The 12,555-nt window shown below is 32.4% G+C and overlaps 2 protein-coding genes across 3 annotated transcripts in view; one reads left to right on the top strand and one right to left on the bottom strand.

Moving 5' to 3' along the window:
* The window catches only part of LOC134854448 (melatonin receptor type 1C-like), a 7,362-nt gene extending 4,984 nt beyond the window's left edge, over nt 1-2,378 (top strand). Inside the window, exon 4 of the mRNA XM_063870702.1 lies at nt 2,342-2,378. Coding sequence (XP_063726772.1) covers nt 2,342-2,378 — 37 coding nt within the window. The remainder of the gene's footprint in view (nt 1-2,341) is intronic.
* A 6,682-nt stretch (nt 2,379-9,060) lies between these two features.
* LOC134854221 (cilium assembly protein DZIP1L-like) overlaps nt 9,061-12,555 on the bottom strand; it is a 44,358-nt gene continuing 40,863 nt past the window's right edge. For both annotated transcript variants that reach the window (XM_063870389.1, XM_063870391.1), the window contains 2 exons: nt 10,072-10,226; nt 9,061-9,815 (listed from right to left, as the gene is read on the bottom strand). In XM_063870389.1, the coding sequence (XP_063726459.1) occupies nt 9,709-9,815; nt 10,072-10,226 (262 nt within the window). In that variant the 3' untranslated portion in view covers nt 9,061-9,708. The remainder of the gene's footprint in view (nt 9,816-10,071; nt 10,227-12,555) is intronic.

Raw genomic sequence — 12,555 nt, 5'->3', positions numbered from 1 at the left:
GTTCTGTAAAAAACTGAATCATTTTAAAAAAAATTGTAACAAGTGTTTCTTGCACTATTAGAACCTAAAGCTTTTGAAAATCGTTGTTTTAATTTTGATCGTTAAGTAAATGGTTTTTTTTGCAAATATGTTGATCAGAAGCATCAGAAAAACAAGAATTGAAATAGGGAAAAACATTCAAAGTCATGAATGCCAAAAACTTTTCAGCAATATATTAATAAATTTGCGTTAGAAAAAAATTGCAGTTTTTGCATTTTGCAATAAAAAACTATTTTTTTAAATTATACGTTTCAAAAAACCACAAAAAAATGCAACTTACACAAAAAGTTCAAAAAAACTTCCGCATGTTTGTTAAAATTTCAAAACAATTTTTACATCTTGCATTTTACAAAAATTTCCTGACTATTTTTGGACGCTTGTCAAAAACTCAGAAACAGTTTTTGCACCTTGAAAAAATTTTTGAAAAAAATTTCGCATTCTTGTTAAAAATTCAAAACTAATTTCATCATTTGTACAAAAATTGAATTTTTATTATTGAACCAAATCAATTTTGCATCTTTCAAAAACTTCTGCGATAATTTCAAAAGTGTTCAAAAGCGTTGAATATGGAAATTAAAAACAAAATTTGCATTTTAAAAAAAAAATGACTCGCACACTTTCTAAAGAATCATAACCATCAATGTATCAATAAACAATTTTCAACAATTCAAAGTATGAGTTTTGCAGTTTTCGAATTCCTCTCCAGAAATTTCAATCCGAGCGTCTATGTAGATGTAAGCTTATGAACAGAGCTTAGATGGTGTTTTTTGAGTTTTTTAGGCATTCTGATTGTGAATAATTCAAAAATTAAACCAAAAAAAAATCCGTAGAACAGTAAAAAAAGACTATTTCCATCAGAGAAGGTAACACATTATTTTCTTGAATCTACACAATAACTCCTAGAAAATTATGAGAGGTCATTACACTTTGATTTTCAGCATCTTCTAAAATCTGGAAATATCCAATCAAAAATTATCCAAATCTAGAAAAATTCATCCAATCAGAATTCCACAACAATTTCTAGGGTGATGAGGTTGGCGAAATAATTTGTCGATGTTGGATGTTTTGCTACTTTTTTTTCTAAATCTGAATAAAGATACTCAATCAAATATGGAAAAATAGCAATCGTTTTCAAGGAAATTCTGCTTTTTAGAAATTTTTCAAACTATGTTTTATTTTAACAAAGTATGATATTGTACAAAAATTTTTTAAAACAAAAAACAAACCAGTCTAAAAAACAATTTGTACTCTTTTTAAAAAAAATGACGCGGAATTATCAAAGAAAGTTTGAATCATTTCAGATGTTTTTAGAGAATATATTCAAAACCTACTTTTTACTGGTAACTATATACATCTGACAAACACTTCTTTGAAAATCTCCTACAGTTCAGTTCACTTCAATTCAACGATTAACATAGATAAAACTTTTAGAAAAACCGGAACGAAACGGAGATAACTCGAGAGTAGAAGAATCAAAGAGTAGAATCAAAAACGAAAACAAATTTGATGAGGTTTCGGTATTGGGGTACGAAAACAGTTTCAATTTGATTACAAATGAACATTTACTATGAATGACCGTTTTTGAAGACACCGTTGAGTTTGACATCTTCTACAGAGATTCGGAGAAGTGTTTCAGTCCCTTAAAATTTTCCCTGCACGATTGGCGAAAATTGAAACAAGTCATGATAGAAAGTACATGAAAGAAACAAAACTGATTCAACAGGATAATTTATCTCTCTTGAGAAGAAAACAAGGCGAGGCATTTGAAGATGAAAAAGAAAACAAACCCAAAACTTATTTCAATTTTTGTTTCAAACCGATTTTTTTTTGTCTTTTTCAACGCAAAATACTGAAAGAACATAATATAAAGACAGTTGATTATATTATCACAAAGCTTATCTGATCACTATGTACAGAAACATGATCAACAATAAAATAATCAATTATTTTCAACAACTCAGATTCGAGTTTTTGAGTTTTGAATTTTTCGAAATCTATCCAGAAACGTTGAACCAAAAAAATGCGTGGAAGCAACTTTTTGATTAGAACGCAGAAAGTGTCTTTTGAAATCTTTCCGAACGAGTCATTTCCTTGCAATGCTCGGTATTGTTTCTCCTCTTTACCACTTCAAGTTATGCGGAACTGCACGGGTAAGCTGATTAAATATTTCTCCGCTTTGTGCAACAATGCTTGTGTGAAATCTGGTACAAAGTTTAAAGACAGTCAATTTAAAGACAAATGTAAATTTTTATTTATCTAATCTCTTAAAAATTGGATTCAGAGAAGTTCTTATTGTTTTTAGATGCAATCCTCCAAGAAGCAAAAAAAGTCTTGAGTAAACGCGAAATAGCTTTGCGTCACTATGTATTTTTGTAAGGCTCATTGGAAACCAAAGTAAATAATGACTTTTCTTCACATTCTAAATAAAAGCTGGAGAGAGCTTGACAGATAGCAGCTGCCATCTGGAAGCATGTTTTCTATCGAGAATTGTGGCTTTATATAGGAGAAGTTATATATGGAATTTTCAGACAAGTTTTTCCTTATTTGGTACTCCTGCCATATAGGGAAACCATGATGACTCAAATTGCTTACTTCCATTTTCAATTAATCTCAAAATAATTTTGTCATTTCTCCTCATCTGATCAGTTTACTTATCAGAAACGTAAACGTACTCCAGAAAAGACACTAGTCACATTTACATTGAATTTTCAGAAATTCAAACAAAATTTGGGAGATTTTCTTGGTCCCAAAAATCCTTCAAGGGAAAATTGATTTTCAGCTTTGCTTCCAACTGCTGAAGAAAAATGAGTTGGGATAACTCGAAAAATCCCAGCAAGTCTATCTTCGAGAAAGAGAAGGAGAGAAGATATCAGCAATGCGGAATACTGTTGTTCACGATGCTGAAAACCTTGGACTGGAACCTATATATGAAGCCAAATCTGGAAATGAATCACCTATGGACCAGGTGCCCAACATCTGTAAGAGAGTATACGAAAAATCAACTTACAACATGTGGAGGATATGTGTCATAATCAAGAAGTACAGTATGAAGAAGCCACCGTATTTTCAGATTCAACTCTTCACTGCGAAGGAGAACGAAGTGTTAATGCAAGTTGCCTATTTCAACTAAACGTTTATTGAATTAAAAGAACTGTCCCAAATTTGTGAAGTCTTTATGATTTTATAATTGTAAAGTTCAGTAACGCTTTGTGATGTTTTTTATGCCTTTTAATTGGAATATTTTTGGTTCAAATTTCTTTCTCCGCACTGAAGTGTACATTTAGAGTTCAAAACTTGTATTCTAAAAAAAAGTCGGACAAAACTTACAATTTAATCAAAATTAACTTATTTTCTAGTATATTTTTGGGAAAAAAACTAAAAAAAATTGTTCAACTGCTGTTTTCATTCAAAATTTTTCTGATTTGGACAATTATACAAACAAAAAAATAAATTTAGCCGAAAGACTTAATTTTTTCTCGGATTTCTCTGTTTTATTGATTGTTTTCAAAAGTTTGAGGTTTTGATTGGTTACATCAAAACAACTTGGATGTTAGGTGGCGGAAAAGTAATGCAAATTGTTGGAATTCCTTATACACTTTATTTGAAAAACATACAGTTCTTCGTTAAATTTTTTAAAACAGAATTTTATTTATTGCTGTTCTTCATGAAAAATTGTATTTTAGTCAGAAAAATGAACGGTTAAAAAAACTGGAGAGGAAACTTGATAAAAAAGAGTATTGCGAGATTATTGAACAGTATTTTAGTGAAAAATGAAATCAGATTGAGTAATCAAGAATTAAAGAACAAACCAAGGTAAAATCCTTTAAAAAAAGCTGAAGACAAGAGAAGTCATAATTTTTGAGTAAATCATTATGATTGATTTGAAACTGCTTTCATAACAGCTTTCTAAGAGTCTATGATAAACTTTATATCTGTTATTAATTATTGAAAAGGATCAAGGTTTTCAGAAGAAGGAGCGCTTAACGAATATTAAAACCAATCATCTTTTACATAACACTTCTTGCTAGAATATGGTGACGTAATTTTCGTGCTCGGCATGGTTCTTTTGCTCCCAAACTTTCTCGATTTTTGAACACGTATTTTTAGACCTTCTTAAAGGGTAACATTGGATGACCTCAAACGTTAAAAGAAGTTTTACCTGTTATTGTTTTGAAAAGTTGCGAGGATTGCGAAAATGCATAATTGGGTAATTTAAGACTTGCGCGAGTTATTTTGTGCTTTCAACGCAATAGCGGTATTTTGATAAACTTTAACTCGTTTCAACTTGAATTGAGGTAAGATTAATTAGTATGTTACTTTGTACTTGGCGAGTGAGGGGAAGTAATGAAAAAGTCCAAACTCTTACCTTTTTTTTTTATTTTTTGAAAACTAGGCTGACTTTTTCTTAGTTGATGATTTCCTATTCAAAATCAAGCATATTAAAGGGCATCGGAGACATTCAGGGCTTCGCTCTGATACTAGCAGTCTTGTTGCAACTAAAGAATTTAGAGAGAAAGTGTTTTCATTCCTGGAAACCCTATAATCACTGTTCTTCCGAGTATTTGAAAACTTGATCAATTCAAATTAGAGGTTATTGTTTTGGTTTCGAATTAAGTGACGGAATAATTGTGCTTGGGGTAGCTTTTCGGCTTCAGAGTTATTTCGAGTTGGACTAACTTCGGTTTTTGACTTTTATTAATTTTCGACTTCACTAACATTTTTGATCGATTTTTTTATTCTTTGAAAAGAATTGTTGTTTTGAGCACAAATTCAACAATATAATTCATAGTGATAATTTTCGTGAAACTTTGGCTGTTTTAAAGAATGCCAATTTGACCAATTGGGACAACTAACTTTAATCTGTCGTGGAATTAATCTGTCTTAGAAACCGTTCCGATTAAAAATGAGGTATCCTATTTAATGTTCTGTTTTTTTCGCTATATGCGAAATGTATCACTTCGTGTTATACAAAAAGTGCGGCGGATGATTTTCAAAAAGAAAAAAAAATTTTTTTTTTGGACACTTCTCCAATTTTTAGAAGTGAACACTGCTCTATATTTCATAGAAGGCAGTCGGTTAAATCAGAGCTTCATCCTCATGCGACCAGTCTTGCTTGTTGTTTCTAATTAGTTTACCAGTGATTTTTTGTTGACTTCTCAATGTCCGAGTGTCTAATTTTGAAATATAACTTGGCAAAAAAATTAAAAGCTTTTTTTTCCTGTACTTTGACTTGGATCACCAAAAAATGCGGTTCAAATTAATTTTACTACTATGAATTTGATTCCCAGTACAAGTTTCCCCCACATTAATGCCCTTATGATAATTTTCCGTTCATATTGTACGTAAATTCAACAGATTTTTTGATCACTTCTAAAATTATATTAAAATCAATCAAGTTTTACATAACACTTTTTGTTAAGACATTCGAGTATGGTGCCGGAATGTTCGTGCTCGGGATGGTTTTTTTCTTTCGAATTTTTTTGAACTTTTTGCTGGTCATTTTTGAAGAATTTTTTTTAGATCATCTGAAAAGTAATATTGGATGACTTCAAAATTAAAAGATATTAGCCTGTGTTTATTTTGAAAAAATACGAGGATTTGGAAAATGCCAAACTTGGTATTTTAAGACTTGTGCGCAATACTTTGCGCTTTCAACGCATTAGCGGCCTTTTAATCCGCTCTTAAATCGTTTCAACTTGAATTGAGGTAAGATTTCAGGATTAATTAATATGTGACCTTGTACTTAGCGAGTGAAAGGAAGTAACAAAAAATTGCAAACTTATCTTTTTTTTTAATTTTATTTTTTAAAACTAGGCTGAACTTTTCTTAATTGATTGTTTCCATTACAAATTCAAGTACATTAAAGGGCATCGGGACTTTCAGGGCTTTGCTCTGATACTAGCAGTTTTTTTGCAACTATAGTATGAGGAGAGAAAGTATTTGCATTCTTGGAATTACTATAATCATTGTTCTTCCGAGCATTTGAAAAGTTGGACCAATTCAAATTGGAGGATATTGTTTTGGTTCCGAATATTAAGTGACGAAATAATTGTGCTCGGGGTAGCTTTTCGGCGTCAGAAATAATTCGAACTTTGACTAACTTCGGTTTTTGACTTTTATTAGGTTTCTACTTCACTAAATTTTTTGATGGATTTTTTATCCTTTGAAAAGAATTGTTGTTTTGCACACAAATTCAACAAAATAATTCACTAGTGATAATTTTCGCGAAACTTGAGCTGTTTAAAGACTGCCATTTTGACCAATTTGGGACAATTAACTCTAATCTGTTTTCAAATTAATCTGCCTTAGGAATCGTTCTGATTAAAAATGAGGTACCCTATTTCATGTTCTGTTTTTTACTTTGCTATATGCGAAATGTATCACTTTGTTTTATACAAAGCGTGCGGCGGAAGATTTTGAAAGAGAAAAAAAATGATTTTTTATTTTCTTTTTGAAAACTTCTTCAATTTTTAGAAGTGAACACTGCTATATAGACCATAAAAGGCGTTCGGGTAATTCAGAGCTTCATCCATCCTGATGCGACCAGTCTTGCTTCTTGTTTCTTATTAGTTAGCCAGTGATTTTGTGTTGACTTTTCAATGTCCGAGTATCTAATTTTGAAATACAACTTTGCAAAAAAAATTAAAGCAGTTTTTTTTCCTGTACTTTGACTTGGATCACCAAAAAATGCGGTTCAAATTAATTTTACTACCAAGAATTTGATTCCCAGTACAGGTTTTCCCCACATTAAAGACCTTACGATAATTTTCCGTTCATACTGTACGTAAATTCAACAGATTTTTTGATCACTTCTAAAATTATATTAAAATCAATCAAGTTTTACATAACACTTTTTGTTAAGACATTCGAGTATGATTCCGGAATGTTCGTGCTCGGAATGGTTTTTTCTTTAGAACTTTGTCGAATTTTTACTGGTCATTTTTGAACAAATTTTTAGAACTGTTTAAAGGTAAAATTGGATGACTTCAAAATTAAATGATATTAACTTATTATTATTCCGAAAAATTACGAGGATTTGGAAAATGCCAAAATTGATATTTCAAGACTTGTGCGCAATAATTTATGCTTTCAACGCATTAGCGGCCTTTTAATCCGCTCTGAAATCCTTTCGACTTGAATTGTGGTAAGATTTTAGGGTTAATTAAAATGTTACTTCGTACGTGGCGAAGTAGGGGAAGTAACAAAAAAGTGCAAACTTTTTACCTTTTTCTTTTCAATTTTATTTTTTAAAACTACGCTGAACTTCTCTTAATGGATTATTTCCATTACGAATTCAAGTATACTAAAGGGCATCGGGGACTTTCAGGGCTTCACTCTGATACTAGCAGTCTTTTTGGAACTATAGGATGTAGAGAGAGAGAGTATTTTCTTTCTTGAAGGTACTATAATCACTGTTCTTCCAAATATTTGAAAAGTTGGAGCATTTCAAGTTGAAGGTTATTGATTCGACCTTGAATAAAGTGACGGAATATTTGGCTTCAAGAGTAATTTCGAATTTTGAATAAACTCGAAAATTGAAAAACAAAAGGTTGAGTTGTTCTGCCTTCTGCGTTGTACACAAAATCAGTTGACGCGACGATTAATCCCTCATTTTTGTGGCTTCAAAAAGCAACCATCAGAAGTGGAGAGTAGAAAATTGCTCAAGGCAGAAAAATTCTGTCTAGTTTCATGATTGTTTTGTCTACAGGACAGATCGTGGGTAATGCTTTTGTTGGGAGATACTTGAACGAGTTAGTTTGCTTTAATTTCACACTAGGGTCTGCTTTACACTTGGGTTGACATGGTAACAGCCTCGTCGTATATTGTCCCCTCATTAAATCAAACTGCTATTTCTCAGCTGTCTTACGTACAATTATTGGTAACCGCGTGATGTTACGATGTAAAGAACGAAGAACAAATAAGTTCCCACAGTTAGTTTGCTCACCATGCAAGTTTAATCATTACACTCTGGCAATGTATAATTAATTTTTCAAAACTGAAGTTCAAATGTTAGGAAAAATGGAAAAGAGCCGATATTTCGGATCTCAGCCATTAAAAATTTCTCGAGGAGTTTGAGCGTGCTTCTATCTAGTCGAGTGATGATGAGGCGGGGCACCGAAGTTGGCTTGGTTTTAATATTTGGATTTGAGGGTTGGGTTGATATTTGGATTTGAAGAAAACAGAACAGTCCAACTTTACCGATAAGCCTGATTGAAAAAATTTCAAGAAAGAAGGGGCGGAAGGGCTTAGGGTTTTTGTTTCTCAAGGAGCGCTGCATGTGGATCTCACACAAAACTTTAAAACATTGGCGCCTTCTTTTAGATCAAACAAATCCATTTTTTGAGATCTCTTCAAACGCCAAAAAGACTTATTATAGGTAAGTTTCTTCGCAACAGGAAAAACTTCAAAATTGAACCACAAATGCCGTTTTAGAATCCTTCAGAAGTTTGTGTGCATAAATCGAGCTTCTGTAAGTTGAAATTAGTAATTATAGGCTTCCATGGTGATTTGAGAAAAATTGGGATTGATGGGTCAAAATTTGATGTGAAAAAAAACAACGAATATTTTCATAGAAAACGATGCTTTCGCCTCTCCCTCTCGCAGCATTGCTTTTGCTGCAAATGGTAATAGCTCTGGATTTTTGAAAAGAAGAAACTATATAAAAAACGAGACCTCAATAGTAGCTGCTGAAATTTCTGCAGTGCAAGAAGAGCAGTGCAAGCTGCAGTGCAAGAAGAGCGTTTCTATCATTTTCTCGAGGAGAGAGAGGTTTAAATAATCAAAAAAAAAATTGTTTTCTTTTGTTCGGTTGTGTAAGTTTTTCCAGAAAAATCGAACTTTTCTGTGTCGTAGGATATAGACGATTTGCGGAAAATTGAGTCTTAAATACCTTTATGACAAAATTGAAAGAATAAGTGGAAAATTTCGTTTCTTTTGCGCGCGCCAACCCTACCACAAACAAATAAAGATCAGTTATTCACTCTGTGAACTACCCTAGAGCTTCCTTTTTAATAACAAAAATTTAGTTTTCAAAGTTTATTTACTAAAACATTGTTTATAAAAAAATTATTATTTTGTAATTGCAAATTTGAATCAGTGAACAGTTGAGAGATATGGAACAAACCTTCAACAGAAATCAAGTTAACATATTTACATAATTACGAACTGGACATTCGAAACATACTTTGTCATACGACAACCATTCAAAATAAGACAAACATTTTTGCCAATACTTTGAAGTAAAGTTTCATTCAAAATATGGGTTTACATGATTGCTAATTGAAACCAAAACTTTAGCCACAAAAGCGCATTCCCCATAGCCATGAAAACATCCATTAAACATGACCCATTTTTAAAACCAAATGTTGTTTTTGTTTTAAAAAATAATAAAGCCCAAAAAAAGAATGACGAAACCAGGATGGCAGCTTCGTAGAAAAAAGGTCTAAGTAAACAAAAAGGTTAAATTTTTCACTTTTCAGAAACCGTTTTAGCCTTATTTTGATGGCATTAAGAGAGGCTTTAACATCAACTCTAATACATGTATTTACGTGAACATTTTCGTTTATTCACGTGGCGTCTGATCTTTTTTCTCAGCGTGAATTTTTCCTGCTCCATGGATTTTTCTGTGCATATGGGTTCTTTTTGTTAATCTTTACATGAGAATGATCTCTAGAAACTGAAATCGGACAAGTCTGAGTCGTATGAAGTGACTGATACCATACTCCCTCGGTTAGTAGCTGTCATTGAAGAGTTTACAGTCGGCTTATCTCTCGAAACTAAAAGAAGAATAAAATTAATAAACCGTATTGATTCATTTGGAAAAAAAATCAGATCTCAGACTGAGAGTTGACTTAGGAGTAAAATGTTTTAAATGTTTTTTTTGATGCGACCTAATTTTAGAAAAGCAAAAGAAAATCACCAAAGATATAAATATACAGAAAAAAAATTAATAACATCAATTTTTCTAGTATATGATTTTTTTGTGCGGTCAAAACTTTTTAATATGCAATATAAAATATCAATAAAACTTACAGTTGGGTGTTTTATGAGAAGGTAGCGTCGCCGCCGTCCTGTTTGATGCGTTTCCGTTGTTACTTTCGGTTCGCAGTGTACTCGACATGACAGGCACTGGGTTCGATCCCCCATCTCTGGCTTTAGACACTGGAGCATGAGCCGCTGAGCTGTTGCTGAAAAAGATATTCTTCATCAATAGTTTTGTTGCGCCACTGGTTTGGGTTTTTTTTTCATGTAACTTTGCGTCAATTCAGCATACTTTTCAACATTTACGGGTCACAAATGATCACAAAACAACTAAATCAGAGACTCTGATATTTTTTTTTGTAAATCATTAACTTCTTATCAAACCAAAACTCAGCTGGTTCAAAAAGTGATCGTAAAAATGTCAACGGGCTACTCATGGGTAAACCACTTTCAATCCACCTGAATCATTTTCTTCTGACTGCCTCCAACATTCTCTTGAATACGAAAATTGACAGGTAGAAAAAAAGGTCTTTCAATTTACTTCATAAATTCAACATATCCAACAGACTGCAGGAATAGTGTCAAAGAACTCAATGAACCAAAAAAATGATGGACTTTTGAAACATTTTGAAACTTGCGATTTTCGGAGGAATAAAAAAATTGCGTTATGTTTTTATGAAGCAAACCCAGTTAGAGAAAACTGAATCGTTAGTGAAATTATTTCATTTTACTGGAAATTCTAAGGAACGAAATTCCTTTTTGAAAATAAACCACTTTTGTTATTGGATAGCAAATGAAATTGAATTGAGTTCAGAAAAAAAAGAGAAATAGAAGTCAAAACAATCAAATCTACGAGTGTAGTTTTTTCCTGAAAAAAATTATGCTACTTAAGTTACTGATAAATAGCTTAGTCGTTCATTAACCATCAAAACATGTTAGAAATTCGTTGCATATGCAGCAAGTTCATAACTGTTTCGGCAAACGGTAAGTCCATTTCAAATTTCTGATGTTGCAATTAAATTTTTTTTGAGCTGTGATTTTCGTGCCTAAAATTAGAAGAAAAAAATGACAACAATATCAATTTAATTTAATGATGCTTCCGAGCTAAGACAGACATTTTCATGTCATCTAATCTAAAGATCAATGGATGTTTAAGTGGCGCGGAGACAATTCAGCCACAGACAATTCAGCCGATTTAAAATACAGACATTTCAGCCAAAGAAAATTCGGCCTATTTAGATTAAACAAACTAGAAAAAAGAAAAAATTAGAACTTTTCTAATTTGATTAGAGACAGAAGGCTTTCAACACTTTAACAAAGAAATGTGAATCATCGAATAACAAATTTCAAATATCAAACAAGCTTGCTATGCATTAAGTTTTAGTATATTTGAACATTGAAGGTACAAATTTTTTAAATATTTCTGTGTATGGTCTCGATTGTAGTTTTTTTGCGTTTTGAACGAGTTTCTCGTTGGCAATTGAAAACTTGGGCTTCGTTTTTCTGAAAATATCACCGGGCATCAGTCTCTCTACATTAATTTCGGCATTTTTTGTCCATCTTTGAAACGTGTGATCAGCTTGGGGAGGGCTGGATGCTTTGTCGACCCGAAATTATTGAAGCTGCCATTCTATGCCTCCAATGCATTGTCCGTTCGAGTTTCTCCGCTGAGCATTCGATTAAAAAAGTTCCAATCGGCAAGGTCATACTTTGGTTTGACGCGTATATTCCCTCGAGAGGCACCAAAACAGGTGTCTTCAAAATAATCCGATAGACTCTGAAATTTTACTGTGTAACAACAGTTGAGTTGCGTTTTCAGAAACTAAAGTTTCAGATGAAAGCGTAGCGAAACATAGATTTCCCAAAATCAAAAACAATGTTCCTACAGAGTCCAAACTGCGCTTCGCAAATACTAGCGAGAACACGACAAAAAAGCAGCTTTATGAAAAGAAACAAAAATTAAGCCTCAAATTGGTTAATTTTGCTACCTATCAGATTTGAACAAGCGACATCGAGCTAAAGAATCTCACCCCCTGCCCTCTCGGCAGGGCGTGATAATTTTGCCTGTAAAAAATTTGAAAACATAAAGCCACTTTATTTATAATTTAAGCATTTCAAAAAGCTGCGAGATGTATTGAGTTAGAAACTTTCCGGAATCGAATTCTCATGATTGTTATGTTCTTTGAAACAATTAGCTTTTTTCGGTTATTTTAATGAATTCAAAATGCATCAACTGAGTTGACTTATCACTATTCGAATGTCAAAGCATATGCTATCAAAAAACCTAAAACTGGCAGCATTTGCGACTTAGGTTTGAAAAAAAGAACGCTCAAACTAAAGTGTAAATAACTAGCACAGAAAAAACTTGCTTAGCTCGCGGAAGGTTTTAGTACAAGTTAAAGTTTTTATCCTCAAATTTTTTAAATAGCATTTATGATATAATATGGAATGAGATGGTATTCCATTATTTCTACCGCCTTGTTTTTTTTGAGTCTTCACGATTCCCTGAACCGGGTTGGGCTAAAAAAATTTTTT

Source organism: Symsagittifera roscoffensis, chromosome 9 (genome assembly GCF_963678635.1).
Source record: "Symsagittifera roscoffensis chromosome 9, txSymRosc1.1, whole genome shotgun sequence".
Lineage (NCBI taxonomy): Eukaryota > Metazoa > Xenacoelomorpha > Acoela > Convolutidae > Symsagittifera > Symsagittifera roscoffensis.
The sequence above is the reverse complement of the archived record's forward strand: the minus strand, read 5'-3'. Positions and strand labels throughout refer to the sequence as shown.